Here is an 18,692-nt window from a genome sequence, read left to right as displayed (position 1 = left end):
GTCCTTTTTACCAAAGTACTACAGCATGTTCACCAATGTAGCAATGATTCCATAAAGTAATGCAAAGATTGGTTTGCCTGGGGTTGTATTGTGGAGGCGGAAGCAAAAGAAACCAGTTCTTCAGGACCCTCATTCTTACATGGGAGAAGGGGACTGATGCCACAGATGCAGCCATAAGACCAAGAAGGAGCCGTGTGGTAAAAACCAAGACCCAAGGAACCCACTGTGTGCTGCTTACCAAGTCCTGTAGGGTTTGCAGCCAACTTTGAGGGAAGTAGGTTTGGCCTGAAATGTAGTCCAGTATCTCCCTGACAAACTGAATAGTCTGAATGGGGTTCATACAAGACCTTCCCACACTCGTGTAAAGTCCAAGGCCATGCAGCAGTCTCAACATGAATGCAAAGGCACCAGACAAATGGGTTCTTGACTGTGCTGCTAGGAGTACATGGCTCAGGTAAGGGTATACCTGTAAGCCACTGGTGCAGAAAAAGGCATACACAGCTTTTTTGGGATCATAAAATAAGACTACCTACACTGAGTAGACCTTGGAGATGGGAACCTTAGTAAGGAGCTTATCTCTGCCTGAAGAGCAGGAGAAGGAATGGGTAACAATACCCAGAAAGGGGGGAGGACATGGAGTCCGATTCAACAGCCCTACTGAACAAGAATCTGTTGCAATTGTGGGTCAGGCTGAAAGTGACAAAGCTGGTGTGGTTCCAATATAGATTGACAGGCAAAGGTGGAAAAGAAGGTGGGAATCAATGGCATTGCTTGGAGGCCTGGTTTCTGCTCTTAATATTGGAATGACACCTGGAGGGGAAGTACTGCTTCCTACATGTCAGTGGAAATGTTGCTCATGCTGGTGTAGAGTCTGGGGAAAACTGGGGCCTTGAGACCATCATTGGTACTGAGCAGGAGCCACTAAAGAGTGGCTGATCCTCATTTTTCTGGCCGTGGTTCCTGCTTTCTGCCTGGAGTCCATGGCCTCATCCGTTTAAATTTAAAGAACCGCCCTCTATCAATTGGGGTCCTTAGTCCTTCATTTAGCCTCTTGGGTCAAACCAGCGGATTGGAACCAGGCATGCCTGCACAGAGCCACGCCCCCCATCATAGCCTTGACATCACAGGGCACCTGCTGTCTGGACACATACAACAGTTGTTTGGGCAACTGGAAGGCCTCCAAGCCTTGCCAAGTCGCACCTGTCTTCTGGGAGAGAATTACTGAGGGACCCAGTCTGCTGCCATAAGAACAGCTGATACCAGGAAATGATGGATTGGAAGGAGGAGAAGACAGCGGACTGGCTAGTATAAGGCTCCACATGGTGGCACAGGGTTTCTGCTGCTTCCAGAGAAAACCTTTCTGTCCAGCCTGTTTCTTCTGGCCTGTTTAGGAAAGGCCTGAAAGTGTGGAAAGAGCCTATGAGATGACCCCCTCCCAAGCAGAGTAAGCAGAGGGAATGACCATGCACAGATGGAAGTTTCCAAAAGGGCACTCTTGAGGCCATATGCCACAGAGACCAAAGAGTGATCAAAAGCTGCTAAAATAAAAGAAGAGGTACAAGAAAAATAGTAAGAAACAAGTAAGGATAGAAAAGATACGTTTCATCTGAGAAAGGGCTTTTCTGATGAGAAAGGACCATGTTCCCAACAAGACAACCACAAGGGGTGGTTGAAGGGGAACTGGGGAATTAGGCAGAAACCCACTAATGGTAAGTGAGAGGGGAGTGGGGAGGGGTTCCCACCAAAACTTCTCAGCTATCAAAGTTTCCCGAATCAAGGCTCCATGCAGGGGCAGCTCCATATGTGTTACGCACAGAGACCACAAAGAAGGTCAGCACGTGGGGGAGATGGATAGGAGACACAGCAGAGCAGAGAGGCATACAATCAAGGCAAGTCAATGCAGAAGAAGAAGGGGAGTTGAGAGAAAACCAAATGGACCTCTGTCATAGTTACAAGAGTGTGGGCACTAATTTTGGCAATTGATACTGCAGCCTTCCCCAAGCTGGCAGTCTTCGGATTTATTTGCACTTCAGCTCCCATCAGCCCCAGCCAACAAGGCCAACAGTCAAGAATGCTGGGAGCTGTAGCCCAAAGGTTCTCAAGGGTGTCTGACTGGGAATCATAGACTAATGACTGAGCCTAACCCAGGGAAAAGGCAACCTCCAGACGGGTGGCTACCTCTGCAGTGGAGGATACTCACAGGAATTTTGAAAGAGCTGCAACTGCATCTCGACAAGAGGGAAGCTCTGGCGGAAACTGTACGTCACAAGGATCTTCTTCTTCTGAAATATTTTTGTCACCTAAACAATACAATGTTGTTGAGGATCAATGCAGAGGAGACAGAACCATGAGTTCACTGCTGTGCTTTCACTCCCAGACCTAAGCAGAGTGCCCAGAGGGTTGCACCACCTGAGCAGCTGGGCAAGTCTACTTTACTGAGCTTGGCCAGCCTCAGTGACACATCGAGACCATGTCTGTCCTTGTGCTTAGGTCAAAGGATTGCATGAAAACAACGGATGGTAGAGTCATACATTCCTGCACTAGAACAGGAGCTTGGTTGCAAAAGCCTACATGGAATGACCAGCAAAAGCCTACATAGAATGCAGCAAAAGCCTACATGGAATGGCCAGTTGACTGCTTTCCTTCTCACACTGGTCACTGCTAGCCCCTAAGACAGGGCCCCCCTCCCTCAGTGACTTGACTCACCACAATGGTCACCAGCTGCTCATGTTCCTCCTCATCACCGCTACCACTGGCTTGCTGGGCAAGCAGAGAGCCAGGGGGCTTGCGGGAGCAGCTGCTTCTCTTCCTCAGCACTACTGCCATTCTCCAGGCCAGAGCAAGAGGCAGGAGAAGAAGCAGGCTGCCTAGTTCAAGAGCAGCAGCAACGCTCAGGGGGCCGTGTCAGTGGACCCCTGTTGAGCTGCTAGCACTTGGCAAGTGCCAGCCATGCCAACCTTGACACTGGCCCTGGATGTGACCTTCCCAGTTATCATGTCACTCCTCCTTCTGTTTCTCAAATCCAGTCCAGGTCATTTAAATTATTGTCTTTATAATAAGGAAATGGCACACACCTATGTATATTCTCACTACAATGGCACCCTCAATCAATGATTTCTAAATTTGCATGAACTCTTCATAGGTTTAGATATATATTTCCATTTCCCTCCACAGAGTCCCTCCTTTCCTTCACTGAGTTTGTTGTTTTAATTTTTAAAAATGCTTTTGTTAGCAAGTCCTTGTGAAAAGTTGGAAAACTGAGAGCTTCTCTGTAGGAGGTGCTACTGAGGCTTCTTTCATTTCCTTTGTGAAAAGGACAGCATGTCCTTTACATGTGTCCCGTCCCCCGCCCAAGTGCTTTTTTTTTCTGGCTTTCCATATGCTCTAATGAACCACCACAGGGTGGCACTGCAGTATAGCACAACTGCAAAAAATACATTTTGTATGCCTTCCTACCATGTTAGGTAATAACAGCTGGTTTTTCTTGCTCTAAAATAGCTGCAAATAAAGGTTGGAAACACAGAAGCAGCCCTGGAGGATGATAATATGACGAAATGGACCTGCAAACATCCGGGAATGAGGGATCTCAGATGCAGACTAAAGAAGTAGGGAAGTCTTGAGATAACTTGTTCCCTGCAACAGTGGTCATGTGACTTCAACTTGGAGGTGGCAGGTAAAAGGCATCCTTTAACAGTGATGGCGACTTTTGAAGGATGGTGTGGATTTTTGCTTGATGCAGATGCCAGCAAGGCCTGATGTTGACTGTTAGCTGGGCTGGTCAAAACTGATGCATAGTAAGGCAGCCGTGTGTGTTTAAAACAAGCAAGGCTCACCCAGGCCTCTCAGCTCCCTTCCCTCCCCATCCTTACCACTAGCAGGTCATTGAAGAGGAAGACCTCCCTCTGGTGCAGTCCAAGCCTCTGGGGTCGGTTGGGGTCTGGTACTTCATACAGCTGGCAGCAGCAAACCAGGCGCCTGTGTGGCAGGGAGAGCACCTGGATGGGGCACATGGGAAAAACAGGCTGGGAGTGGAACCAGGCAGAGGACAAGCCCAGAGCAGGCCTCTGAAGAGGGGCCTCTTCCACTCACCGGCTTTTTGCCTACAATCATGCGCTCAACTGCTTGGACCTGAGACACGTGGTCATCATTGGTACGCAGCTCCCGACTCTGGATCCGCTGATAAATCCCTACCAGTAGGTCACGAGGAATATCCTCTCCATTATCCACCCCTGGCAAAGAAATCGGAGAGAGGAAATCACCAGATTGCAAGGGGAGCCTGAAGCAGATTTAGTCTGCTTAGAAAGCAATGATAATGACAATGCCGTAGTGTCTTCAAAGACGATCCTTGGTTAGTCCTTTTAACAGTCCTGCAGGCAGACTAACCCCATATTAAAGGTGGAGGATGGGGGAAATAAGACCCTGCCTAATGTCACATAGTAAGCAGCCGAGATGGGGTGAGCAACATATGGGTCATGGGCTGCATGAGTGCTCTTGCAGGACATCCCTATGCAACTCCCACACCCAATGAAATTCACGAGGAGCTCTCCACAAATTCCCCTTCACACAAAACTTGGCATCTGTATCTGCTATAGGTGTATCAAAAGTGTTAAAATTAGCTTGCACCCACCATTTTGTTTTTGTTCTTTTATTTCCATCCTCCTTCTGTCTTTGGCACTTGTGGGATGCTGGTAGTGCAGTGTGGCGGGGAGAGGCAAAAAGTTACCTTCAGGGTTGATGTGAAATTTGAAAAGTGCTTCTGGTTTGTGTAAAAAGAAATCTCACTGATATTCTGGGATATGTATTTTTCCATTAAAGCACCTCTTTAGAATAATTCATTTAGAATCAGCAGGACACTAGAAACCGTCCAATGCCCTGAAATGTTACAGGCACCTTCCCAGAGATCCAGCAGACTTTGTGAGTCTGTGGCTTCCCCTGGTAGTTATGGAAAGCATAACTAGTTATGGAAAGCACAGTTCAGCAAGCACAAGCTGTTCTTCACCTTGTATTATTGTGGTGTTGAATCTACTCTGAATTTGTCTTTAATTAATGAATTAATTTCTCTGTGCAATACCATTGCTGCCTGCTTGCCTATGTATAAAGAAATCCAAACTATAATTGGAGAATTAAGCGTTGCTTTAATTTCTACTTTATTTTTCCCTCTTAAGCCAGGAGAGCTTAGATACAGATTTAAATTACTACAGGTATATGGCTACTTTATGTGCATTTCTCACAGAACTGCCAACATGTGAATGGTTGGGTCTTTGCCTCTAGAATGCCAAACAGTTCCTGTCCACAAGCACTGAATAATAAATTAAATCAATAGTTCCTTCTGACCATGTAACATAGGCTGTTTTATCTAGGCTGGAGACAGATGATAGTTTTTAAGATTTGAAGGTTGTTAGAAGAGGCCTAATTTCTTATGAAGAACATTTGGGTTAAGCAACTTGTAGCCCCTGGGTATTTTGGCCTATGATTCCCATGATCTCTAACCAATGTTATGTTGACTAGGAATAAGAGGAGTTGCAGGTCACCTGCATGCATACTTTGTTTTGTTATAGAATTATTTTAAACACTAAGCCTATACAAAAGTTAAGCATTTTTCCCCTTTCTAGACTATAACTTTCTTTTTTATTAAAATTCTCATTGTTCTCTCTTATTGGTTGTTCATATTTTTTAAAAATGGTGTTTTTAATCATAATTTTCTACACATCAGAAGATTACTTGGTACACTGCCAAGATGTGTTCTAACTCAGGTTGTGCTTACTTGCTCTTTGCATAGGGGACAGGTCTGCTGAAGCCGGAGGAGTTCCATAATAACCATTTGTTTTTCCCCCTCTCATAGCCCATCACTGCCATGCTCCAAGTTTGAAGAGACGATAGAGATAACGCCTTTAGTTCAGCTTCTTGGACTTTGACAGCCTGTCTTTGTATGGCCAGGGCTATAGCTACTCGGTACTAGAAGACAAAGTTTTCTGTCTGGGCGATCCAAATTCTGAGTGTTTGCATCAGTTAGGCAAATCTAATACATTTGTACATTGTCTGCTCATTTTTCATCCATTATTCTGCTCTTGGTAGTTGTAAGGGCGGCAAGGACATTGAAGCTGTACCTCCAAATCCCCCTGAATCTTCATTAGGCTGCAAACTATGCCAATTTAGACAGAAAGAAGGCCTATAACTTCCAGCATGCCCCAGTTGTGGTTGGCACATGCTGGAAGTTGTAGGTCTTTTTCACTACGTAAACTTGCATATGTCTTTAATATTACACATTCAGTCATCCTTCTGGCTTCTGAGATTCTATCAGGCATTGCTGGTCCAAGCATATCCTCTCTGCCATGAGGCCAAGAAACCTGATGAGTCAGTTTTAGCAAAGAAAAGAAAGCTGACATTTTTGGGAAGAAGAATTACAAGCTGTCTCGTTTTAATTCCTTCCTGAGCTTCCAGGGAACTACAGCACATGCAGAGACCTGTGTACAGTGGTGGGTAGTCTGTGTTCTGAACTCCCAACAACTTTGTTGTGAAGAGTTGAAGAAAAGAGACTGACAATCAGGAGGCTTTCAGCTCCAGAGTTAAGAACAAACAAACGACCGACCGACAGACAGACCGACAGACAGAAGAGCCTTGCTCACCCCTCAAGTTCTTGATGAAGTCATCTAGTTTCATCTTCCTCTCTGCCTTGACACTGGGGCTGTACATGTCAGTGTTAAGAAGAATGATGGCGAAAGCCAGGATGAAGATGGTGTCCGGGTTCCGGAACTGGCGCACCAATGGGGCATTGCATACGCAGTAGCGCTGGCTGGAGCACGTGTGGTGGAAGCCAAGACAAAAAGAAAGCAATGGTCAGTGCAGGGGTGAAAGACTCCTGACAGGCCAGGACCAGCTCAAGATAGTTTGCTGCCCTAGATGGAAAATTAGATAGAGAACCAATCTCTCACGAATTATACATGAAGACACAAGCCACCAAAATTTCTTTTTAACATGTGACTTGGGCAGAGCTTATTAGTAAGATTATGGCAGTGGTCTGATCTATCCATCCTGAGGTGACTCCTTCAGCTTGAGTCAAGGTAGGGATATCTAGTTCACTATTTGCTGCATGTGAATTAGGACTAAAGGGGGACCTGAAGCTAGATATCTCTTGGGCCAACTCTTTGCCCAAAGCTCACAGGTTGATCCATCCAATTCAGACCAAAGTGTGCCAAATGCAGTGAGAAAATATCTCAGCAAAGGGAATTTTTTTCTAAAGTTTTTTTTTCATTTTACAATAAATAAAACATGGTGCCTGTAGGTACCTTTATGCTTCAAACTCCTTTCTTTACAATCAGTCTTCACACTCACATATCCACTTGTAAAAAATGGGGTGGGTAATGTAAAAATGAGCAGGTTTCAAACAAACAAAATCCAAATCAATGGAACTAGAATTTAATTACCATTCCAAAGCTTAAACTGCCTGAGACTCTGCTCAATGAATTAAAATTTCTCCTCCCTCCTCTTTTTAAGCATGTCCTTATTCTGAGAGCTCCACATGATCTGTGCAAGTGAAGCAAGACCAATCCAATCTTTAAGCTATAGAAGATGACCTCACATCTGTAAAAAGAACAGCTGTCTAGACAGTCTGACCTTGGGTAGGAATACCTTCCCATCCTCCAAATGAGGATGATCACTATGCAACAACCTTTAAGTGAAGCACCGCTACAAATCACAGTTCATGCAAACAATAGTCTGCAGCTCCACTTCAAACCATAAAAAGTGTATTTTGACTTTCCTGCAACCATAGAGAATCTTTCTGCTAGTCATATACTATTTCACGTGTTTGTGTATATGTGAGTGCAATAATTTTTGTTTCTTTTTATTCTTTTGTAAGCCATTTTGTGTTATTTGTTTAAAATGAGAAGAGCTATATAAAAATTTTAATAAACAAATTTAAAAGGCTTCTGATTCAGGTTTGCCAGGTAATCACAAAGGCTGGGCTGTCAATTCAGGCACTGCACCAAAAGCCTTCTTAACTATGGTCAAGAATGACGGCTGAGCTGTGCCAGAAACGCCAAGCCCAAGCCAATGAACGTGTGGGAGTGTGTCTGAGAGTGCACACCTGCTGTTCACTGGTGTGCTGGTGAGGGGGAAAGGATGGGTATCCTTCCTTGTTAATCACTTTGCATGTGCCAGTCACATGCCGGGTGGATGAGCCCAGCTGCTCCTGGCAGTGCGGTTTGCCATGCTGTGCATACCTGGTGAGAGTGGTTTGTCACTGTGGCTAACAAGCTTCTTCACAACATTACAATGCTACCTAAGTCCACAGTAGCTTATTAGCCATCCTTTGATTTTGCAAACCAGGCCATTAGGTCAGCATTTCTCAGCCTGTGGTTCATGCCCTGCCAGTGAGTCTCACCCCCCTTCTGCCTGGGGCTCAGTGCCTCTTTCACTGCCCCACACCATGGCCACCCAAGGAACACAGCATAGACACAGGTGGCATCAGGCATTGGTGAGAGACAAGGTTAACACCTTTAATAACATTTTTTATAAAAAACCTGGGAATAACAAGGACGGGGATGGGAGAGGAGGACACGAACATAAAATCAGCAAGTAGGAATCAACTGGCGTTTGGGAATACCATGCAAGTTAAGTAAGAAAGAAGGGAGAAGAAATGACAGGAGAGAAGTAAGACTACCTTGAGAAGCACATGGGAGGGATGGAGGGAAACAATACAAAATTAAATGTCTTTTCTACTTTTAAGTTTCTAGATCAGCAATTCCTGCTGAAACAGGGAGGCCAAAGGCTCATCCTGCTGCAGCCGCTGCCTGTACACAATTTAAGGGAAGCTGAATTATAGAATGGCCCACTATAAGGAAACAGCTGTGGCAAAGAATCTGTCAATTTCTAAAGACTTGGATTGGATTAGATACCCATACCAGCTGATTATGCCAAACTCTGCCTCTGCTAGCCAGTTTTCTGATGAGTGGGCCTCAGTCAGTTCAATTCTCTCAAGAGTCCCCTGGGGGTAGAAAGTCTGTGAACCCCTGCATCACATTGGAAAGAGGGAGGAATTCACAACAGATTCTCAAAGTTGATTTAAGTTTGCAGGGGGCTGGCATCATTTCTGCCCTGGTGCTCTGATGCATTTTGTGCAGTTTGCCTTCTCAGCCTTTCAAGCTAAACAAGCTAACTCTCTTAATCACAACCTCTTAAAATGCATGCTCCTGTCTCGTAATTTTAAAATTTCATTGTATTTTACAATACAACAAGGAGTCTCATGATGCCTTAAAAATAATCAATATATTGTACCATAAGCACTACAATCATTTTAACTGTCCAAAATGAAAGGAGACAAGTCCTTTCAAACCTTCCTCAGGCAGACTGACACTCTTTGACCTATGGTGATCATTTGACCTCATCTTTATATAAGACAGAATGAAAAGAGTGCATCTCTTGTCCTTGCACACCCACTACGTGCAAAAATGTACCACTCCGTCGCGCTCACATGCACATATATTGCCACGCACGTATCTCCCATCCACTGTTTTTGGTGGCAGATGAATCGCGTGGGTTGGATAGAAGCAGGCAAAGATGTATTTGCATATAGCACATTCTATATGCTGCAAGAAGCTAGAGGGTATGTGTGCTGGAGTCAACATTCAACATTCAAAGCTGCCCCTGAAATGAAACCAGTGTTCCAGCAGCTGCTTCCCTTGTGATATGCAAAGAACGCCAAACAAAAGCAAAAGATGATTTGCACTCACCTTGATTGAGGGTAACTTTAGATTGTATGCACTGCAGCATTTCAATACAAGACCTTACTGCAGCAGGTAACCAAAGGAGTTCTGGGACAGAGACACATGCTCCCTACTGGCCATCTTACAGCGTTCAGAGCACTAATCTGGATCCAGTCTGGCCTTTGGGATGAAACAGAGTCCACAGCCCTGCTCTAGATTAAGCATCCACCTACCCATTTCCTAGATAAGAAGTCTGGAAAGATGACTGCATCACCAGCATACCTGAAGGCCTCAATGAGGCGCTCCACCTTCTGTGCCTCGCCTTGAACCCGAATGTGAGACTGGAACTTTCGCAGTGCATCATCCAGGTCCATGTTGGAGAAATCCATCTCATCGACCACACAGCTGGAAGGCAGAGCAAAGCAGTTCGATGTCACATGCTGCCAAGTGGGGAAAAAACCTGGCCCAATGTGCCTAAGGCTGCCTCCTCGCTTTTCATCTTGACTTGTAAAACCAGTATAACCCTTGACTATACTTTCTCTGTAACACCTGTATGACAAGGAAATGTTTGGAGCCGTCCTCCACCACTGCTGCAAGATGATGCAAGTATGGTTTTGTAAGAATAGAAGAGACCCATGGCTCACTTAATTCAGAAGTTTTTTTGGCCTGAAGCTCCCCTGGCTCTGGGGAAACATACTGAGGGACGGTGGGTTGGATTACCCTCACTGTGGCATGCAGAAGTCTACATGCCTGCCTGGACACCCACGACCCTATTTACAACCACACGTACACACCATTTACTCACCCCATTCTTCTTCTCTTACACCCACACACCACACCACACCCCCTGCAACCAGGCTCTGAAAAAGACACTGCTGACACCATTGTTGTGTGAGGAGGGTGCTTTCTGCAGGGGATGCAGCAGAAACTCCAACCACTTGGGTGGCAATCAGGCTTTTACGAAGCTTCCATCCATACCAGGGGAGGCTTAGATCAGGGGGCCCCACAGAATGCATCCAAGCTCGAGGATCTCTGATCTAAGCGAACCACTCATCTCAAGGCAGGATGTATTATAGCCCAAAGCACGTTTCCTGGTCCATGTTCAGCTTGAGCCTCCCCATATAATTTATGTCATTGATAATCTGCTCTTAGAACTTGAAATATCTCCTGAATGCCTGACCTAACAGATCAGAGGAAGGCTAAACCCCTTGATTTGTAGTCTTGTTGCCTCTATTCTAATGGACATTTTTGACAAATATTTGAGAAATATGTTAGCATGCCTTCTTTTTTCTTGAACCGTTATCTAATCTAAAGTCACTCTCTGCACTTGACCCATCCCCTGGTCTCCATTGGCCTGGAAACAGTAAGTTGACAATACTTTGAACCTATGCAGTGCTCTCCTCAGTGCTCAAATTGCTGCATTTACATGAATGATCCCACCAATCTTTACCACAAGCCTGTAGGACAGACTAGAACCATGAGACCCATATTACAGAGAAGGGTCAGTCTAAAAACACAGTAGCTTTTCTGAGGTTAGCCAGACAGCTTCCAGCTATGCTAAGCCTTAAACTTGAAATTCCCATAATTTTGGAGGTGAGGCACATGAATTGTGTAGAAATTCTTACTCAAGTACATCCCGGTTGAATTGCTTTTGCCGATTGCCGAGAAATTCACCAATCATCTGCCGGCTCAGACCCTTCCGCTCCAGGATAAAGCGTGCCACTCCCACTGGTGTGTCTGACAGGAAGCCCCTCTCGATCAAATACTGAATCCCCTTCTCTGGTTTCCTGTTGGAGGGATAAGAAGGAACCTGTATGCATGCATGCCTGAAACCCTTTTCACCTGGCACCTGCTTTCCCAGTATCTGCAGTGCTTCAGCAAAAATCACAGTTTCAAAAAAGAATAGTCTAGCTTTGCCACTGAACTAGAGCTTCAGAATCCACAATCTCAGGAGTCACCTCTGTTCTTCAAAAGCAGCCTGAGTGTCCAGCCTGAAATATTCACTTCACTGGGACAAAAACAAGAGATGAGGGGAAAGTCCTCCATGATTAACTGCTTTTACCTGAAAGACTTATTTATTAATTAAAACATTTCTATGCCGCCCCATTCGCCAAAGCCTCGGGGCGGATCACAACATAAAATTAAAATACAACAAATAACAATATTTGCATTTAATGAAGGCTAAGAAAACTTGTGGGAGTTGAAGGGCTAAATTCCCCCCTGCTCCGAACGGGGGACTGCAACCCTCTCTGCGGCTGCTGAAATCACTGCTGGTGAAAAGGCAGGAAGCATCTTTAAAATAGGGATGCGCAACTCTGGAAGCCATTTTCACTTCCCTGCCCACCCCGAAAATGGGGGATGCCCATGAAGGCCACTTTTGCTTTAACAAGGCATTTGCTCCTTGCACCTGCCTTTACAACAGAAAGAGCCAGGAGGGGCATGTGTAGCCCATGTATGGCTTGCTCATGTTCTAATGGACATCTCCTCATTCTGATCCCACCTTTGAATTTCAGTTTGGTTGCATAAACAAATCTAAGACTGACAAGGGTTAAGACAAATGATCAGGTAAACAAACACACCAACCAGGCTGGTCCAAGAAATCTCCCTATCCCAAGTAACAGTGCCTTAAGTTCTGAGAGGGGATCCCCAAGATCATTATTAATATTGCAAAGGATCAAGTAGCTTCCTGGGCATCCCTAAAATACTATGTTGGTGTCACCAAGCCAGCCCTGCCCAAGGATGAAGGCTGTATCCTCTCTTACTTCAGCAGCCCACAGGCAAGTATCAACAAAGCTGTAGGCTGAAGTCAGTAGCCGCACCTGGCCTTCCTGGGGAGGGACAACTTGTCCTGGGCTTGCTGCAGGAAAGGCACTCCTACATTTCTGGTGGGACAGACGTAGCAGAGGGCAGGCGATAGGCTTTAATGTCACAGTCCCGCAGCATGCCATTCTACAGCTGAGCTTCGTTAAAAACTTTGTACTAAATAGTATGATCTGCTGAAAGCAACCTTTGGGATCATTCAGATTGAAAAGCAGGGCATAAATCCATAAAATAAGCACATGAGCTGCTTGGATGAGTGAAGAGCTCTGTCCTGCTGCTCTGTACCCTCAAGAAGATCCAGGGTTTTGCTAGACCTCAGAGCCCTGGCTACAAATTTATTGCTTTAAGGCCCAGATCTACTTCATAGAGCCCTGTGATCCACTGATGCTAGTAGAAAATGTTCTTCTCAGTTTAACTGCCGCACAAGTGGTATTTTCAAGGGAGACTGCAGCTGGTGAGGGAAGGGTTTTCCAAATGCTGCAGCACTGCCCCAGGCAATTAAGCTGAGAGGGGGAACCATTTCCATTAGTTTGAGATGAACTGGGTCTGCAGGAAAATAAATTAACTAATCAGTTTTACTTGAGATTATCTAGATGAGACATTTGCCTCCTGTGAAAATTAAATCCTAGCAATCATTCCTAACTTTGCATATGTAACCTGGCAGAGCAGATTCTATGCAGCTTTGTGAGATGGTGAAATCCTGCAGTGATGGCACATCCCACTGTGCCACTCCTGACTGCAGATGGCGGGAAGGGGGACACGGCATTTTTTCCTTAAAGCTCCATGTGAGTGGAAAACCAGCATGAGGCGCACAGGACAGCACACTGTATCTCTGTGCAGGCAAGAGACAGAAAGAATGCAGCAGCTCTGCCCTTTGTCTGCCATACCAGTTTTCCACTCACATGGAGTTTTAGGAAAGGGAAACACTGAAAAATGTCACATCCATCATTCAACATCTGAAGCAGTGCAGTCCTTTCTGCCACACATTCAGGTTAAAGTCTTGCTGTTGAAATTACTTCAGTGGCCACGAGATGTCAGTAATACCTTTTTCCCATATATTGTCCTCTCCCCCACCACCCAATTAATGTGCTAGATCAGGTTAGATGAGGTTGTGGGGGCAACATAACATCTGGGTGTCCAAGAGAAAAATGCTTCTCTTAAATAGAAAGTAATCAGGATCCCTCAATCCAGGCCTGATCATACTCTCTGCCAGCATTGTAAAGGACAAGAACAATACTAATGAGCTGCTAAATGCAGAGGACAAGTTTGCTCCAGAAAAGTGGGAGAAGGCATGCCGTGCACTGGACAATCTTAAGAACTCCGCAGCCACCACGTAAGAGAAGAACCAAGCACTCCAGAGCTGACACAGGGATGGCTGTGCCTCTGGGCCAGGGACAGTTTCTGGAGTACAGCTGAGGGCAGCAGAGTCTCCTTTAGGAAGTCCTCCTGTGCTCTTGAGCAGCAGCTCCCATTCACTACAATGGGCTTCACCAAGAGAAACCTGAGGTATTGCAGGCCACGTCAGGTAATGTGCCATTTGGATTTTCTGCCTCCAGCACCAACAGATCCTAGGCCAGCCCCATCCAGCACAAGGCTATGTCCTGAACCACCAGGTGAAGGATTCAGAGCAGGGCTAAATGCACAGGAGTGGTCTCATCCCTGGGAAGGCAGGGCGTGGAGCTCTGGCACTCTGCCCCAAACGCTCCACATGAGTCATGACTACAGCTGGTTAATATGATGTGATGGCTGCCTCCCAGCCCCCAAGAGCCTGCCTCCTGCATCCTGCCAACAAAACAGATGCTGCCTTGCTCAGTAACAATTAAATCACCAAGAGCAACAGGAAGCCAAGATCTGAGCCCTTCCCCCATTCCCTTCCTTGGTCCAGAGGATCACAGTGAGACCAGTCAGGGGTGGCTGGAAGGGAGGCCATTCAGACAGATATCGGCCAGCCTCCTTTAGACTACCTGGAAAAGCAGCCGGACATGCGGGAGATTTCAGCTGGTGAAGCTTTCCCCACTGTTTACCTCAGATGTTGCTGGATTACCACTCCCATGATTCCTGGTGGGAGTCAGAGCCCAACAACATCTGGAGGGCCACAGGCTGACTGACCCAGTTCAGCTCCATGGCAAGAAGCTGGGGAAACGCCACCTAATAAACGGCTGCCTGTTGTGTTGCTCTTAAAAGCACACACAAAAAGGTAGCAGCCCTTTGTGGAAAGGCAGAGAGAGACAATCATCTTCCTGAGAGGTGAGGTCTCTGTTTCAACAATTTGGGAAAGAGGACTGGGGAGGAGGCACGCAACTAGGCAGAGTAGAAGAATGTAAAAACGGTTTTGGGAAACTGGAATGCCCAGTGTCCAAAGTACACTGCCACACACGCACCCTGCTGCTTTAAGCAAATGTTGCATCTTCACCTCCCTGCCAATATTCAAGTGCACACAGCTCTTTCCTGGCCTAGCGGTCCAGAGAAGAAGTCCATGGCAGCTAATCAGCCTCCCTCCTCCTTCCACTGACTGTTTGCTCTAATAATCCCTGGTTCCGCCTGTTAGCTGAGCCTGGAAGAAGGGGGAGACAACACACAAAATGAAATCATCCTTGGTTGGAGGAACTGTGCCATCTTGATGATTGTACATTGTGGTTGCCCAGCAACTGCAACACAGTAATTATCATCAGGCCTGTGCTAGCTATGCCCCTGGAATATCCAAATTTTGCAAACGGGAAACCCCAAACAATGTGATCTGGATGACTTGTTCATTTTATCTGCCCGGATTCCCCATTTTCAGCTTCTGATTTAGGCTTTGAAATATTGTTATTTTGGCAAATCACACAAAGGCAATAGAGTCGGAAGGGACGTTGGAGATCATCTAGAGGTGAATACACAGAACTGAAACCATGGGTAGTAGGAAGCTATTTTCCGCTTTCTACTTGAAAGAAAGCTGGGACATGATCACACCATCAAATTCTGTTCCAAGGTAAACATTGTGCATGTCTCAGGTCATCTTGACACCCACCCATTTGTCCTCACACTGTGGGGACACAGAATATCCAAAGACCTGAGAACTGTTCATATTGTCAGGCTTTGGAATAATAGTTTGGGGGCAGCTGGAAAAATCAAGAGAGGAAGCAGCACCCTGAACAAATGCTCTGCTTGCTCAGCTGGGTGGGCCAAGTCAGAGGAGCATCTTTTCCATAAGCAAGCTGGGGCAGTGAAGCCAAATACACCAAAGCCCTTGCAGAGGGCAGCCACTGGCAGACTTTTTATACTGTCCCTGAGTCAAGCTTTTCTGGGTGCCACCACCAGTAGGGTAGCTCAAGCCCATGCAATCTGACCAGCTCTGTCTAAAGTACTAGCACTGGGATAGGCACCTCTGTTAGCTGCGATCCCAAGTGTCCTCTGCTTTGCTCCTGGAACAAGGCCACTGCTCCCTCGCAAGACCTTCCAAACACTTCCCTCCAAATGTGATGAATTTTGGAGCAGAGTGCTCTTCTACCAGCTGTACCACCCCCGCCTTAACTTGGGACTACATGTATCATACTTGTTGAAGAGGTTGAGGCCAATGCGGTATTGGCGGCGCTGCACAATGTCATTGTTGAAGGCAGGAGAGTCCCAGCTGTGCCTTGTCTCCCGCTGGTAGGTCTGCTTGCAGGGCCCGCCGGGGCCCGCCGGGGCAGCTGGGGCAGGTGGGGGAGGGTCCCGCAGGCTGTCACGCGAGGAGGAGCCTGAGCTGCAGTTGATGGTCTCGTTGGAGTTGGTGGTGCTGTTGAGGCTGTCATTGTCACCGTCAGAGTTGTCTGGTGGAGGAGGCGGGGGCAGGCGGCCTGGAGCCTGGGGCGGTGGTATAGGGATTGGCGGGGGAGGCTGGCTTTGCTCAGGGTGGTAATGCCGGTGTGGGTGTGGGGAGTGGGTGGGCCTGCCGGGGTGTTTAAGGGTGCCATGAGGGCTGCAGCCATCCTGCTCGTACATGAGGCCCCGGTTGAGAGAGCCGCGGTCAGACCGGTCACTTAGATCCACAGAGCTGTCGCTGGGGGGCTCGATCGTGAGCAAAGGGAGGTGGGCGCCACGCAGGCGGTAGTCCCGGCATTCCATACAAGGCGTGCTGCGCCGGCTGCCGCCGCCGCCGCCTCCACCCCCATTCTCCCGGCTGTCCTCCCGCTGCGGCCCACCCCAAAACTCTGGGCGTGGGGGTGGTGGAATTGGCACGCCTGTGGTGGGCTCAGGGGGCTCGGTGCTGGCCGGGCGCTCCAACGACAGTGGCGACGTGGGAGCGCCTTCATCCAGATAAAGCGTGACATCGCTGAATGAAGTGGCTGCGCTGTCGCCCTGCTGATCCTTGGATTCACTCTTCTCCAAAGTGGGGCCTCCTGGCCCGCCCTCCTGCCCCAGCGGGTGGCAGTTCAATGCTTCATCAATTGACTCTGCCAAAGACTTCACCTGTCGAGAGGCACAGAAAGGAGTTGAGATTGGGTTTTACGCTAGGCTCTTTGTGCTAAAGAAGGAAAATAGCAGGAAAAATATGACAAAAGTACTGTCCTGTTCTGTAGACTGCCTTAAGTAAGCCAACATGTACACGTATTTGAGAATCAAGCTTTGGATAATATTTTATGTCATCTATCCTGAAAGACAAATGAGGCATTGAATCACAGCACAGAACATCAAGAACTGTAGAAAACTGGCAACTGCTTCTCTGCAATTAGCTGGAAAAGCAAGTAAAATCAGGTTTCACATAAACATTTAATATAGCACTATATTATCCAACAGTGCCCTTTCCTGTGGAATATGCTTCTATAATATTTGCTCATATATCTTGTTCAGCAAAGGATTCCTAAAGCATTACCTCAACATTTTCTCCTTATAAGTGAGCTGTACTTGTTGCATTGCTTCCTTTTAGCGCTATATTAGTGATGAATTGCCCCTAATTAATAGACTTCAGGTGTGTATGTATGTTACTGATTTTCTTGCATATGTTTTTCTTTTATAACAAAACAGCACTACTACACTGCTGGAAGAAAGGAAATAAATAGTGGAAGAAAGCTAGCAATTAAAGTCCTTCACCTTTTTTAAGGGAAGAGAAGCAGACAATATAAGAAGCAATTCTAATCCTCCCAACTGTCTTCAACAGGAAGCTATAACAGAGGCAGAAACTGCAAGGAGGAAGGTTTTAATTAAAGGCACAGTTGCTCAAAACAGTCTCAAGAACATTGTCTGTCCACAGTGGACAGGCAACTGTAATTGTGTGTTACTCAGACAGAGACAGAAACAGAGACAGAGGATAGCAAAGAAAGAGACTAGTGTGGATGCAATTTTGGAACTTCTATAACTACTGGACATAGGAATTCCTGTTTCAGTATACTGAAATGAAGGGAAAGGACACAGAAAACACATACACACATAAACAAATAAGATGACTTTATATATGCTTCTGTTTGTCTTTTTCCTGATTTTGAGCACTTTATTCCAGTCTTGTGAACAGCCATTCACCTTTGGTGAACAGAGATTACTTCCAGGCAAATGGATAAACATTTTTGTAAATCGAGTGAGATGAATAGTTTTGAGGCTGTCTACACATCACCTCATTATCAGAGAGCCTGCTCTATGTCCTTGCTGCTTTGCTCTCAGCTCTTTTCTGAAGGTTACTAGGTTCGCTCAATTAATTTCAAACCTGTTTCCGTAACTTAAAGGACTAGAAGCCAGGCCTTTTTGAAGAGAAAGCCAAAATATTCAGGAGATTGTGTTCTGCACAAAGGAGTGAAATTTGTACTTCCCTAGTATTCTTGTTGAACTGTGGAGCACTGTTCTGAGCATACCATATGAGGGGAAGAGGATTTAGTTAATGTAAAACAGAAAAACCTAAGTACAAATGCTATTAAAATGCATTCTGCATATTACTAAGTTTAATAAAATTTAATTTTAATAGCACTTAAATATGCTTAGTTGGTCAGTCATCCAGTGCCTTTGCACTAATCATCAATGTCACTATCATTATCATTATTAATACATCTCCCTCTACAGCAAGGATAGGCAACCTTTTTGGGCACATGAGCAATCTGAAAAAACATCCTGGGCACCACCACAAATAGTTACCACAGAAGGCATGGTTACTCACAAAGGACAAGTGACCTGCCTAAAAGACAGAGGTGGGATCTGCCCAGACACACTATAAAACGCCTT

At 46.2% G+C, this 18,692-nt stretch overlaps 1 protein-coding gene across 2 annotated transcripts in view; it reads right to left on the bottom strand.

The window, feature by feature from the left end:
* Positions 1-18,692, bottom strand: part of IQSEC2 (IQ motif and Sec7 domain ArfGEF 2) — a 175,592-nt gene that overhangs the window by 10,312 nt on the left and 146,588 nt on the right. For both annotated transcript variants that reach the window (XM_044443782.1, XM_044443781.1), the window contains exons 5-11: positions 16,060-16,955; positions 11,330-11,491; positions 9,987-10,109; positions 6,627-6,793; positions 4,090-4,229; positions 3,870-3,995; positions 2,201-2,300 (exon numbers count right to left, since the gene is read on the bottom strand). In XM_044443782.1, coding sequence (XP_044299717.1) covers positions 2,201-2,300; positions 3,870-3,995; positions 4,090-4,229; positions 6,627-6,793; positions 9,987-10,109; positions 11,330-11,491; positions 16,060-16,955 — 1,714 coding nt within the window. The remainder of the gene's footprint in view (positions 1-2,200; positions 2,301-3,869; positions 3,996-4,089; positions 4,230-6,626; positions 6,794-9,986; positions 10,110-11,329; positions 11,492-16,059; positions 16,956-18,692) is intronic.

This window comes from Varanus komodoensis, unplaced genomic scaffold (assembly GCF_004798865.1).
Source record: "Varanus komodoensis strain SLA01 unplaced genomic scaffold, ASM479886v1 scaffold42, whole genome shotgun sequence".
Taxonomy (NCBI): Eukaryota; Metazoa; Chordata; class Lepidosauria; order Squamata; family Varanidae; genus Varanus; species Varanus komodoensis.
The sequence above is the reverse complement of the archived record's forward strand: the minus strand, read 5'-3'. Positions and strand labels throughout refer to the sequence as shown.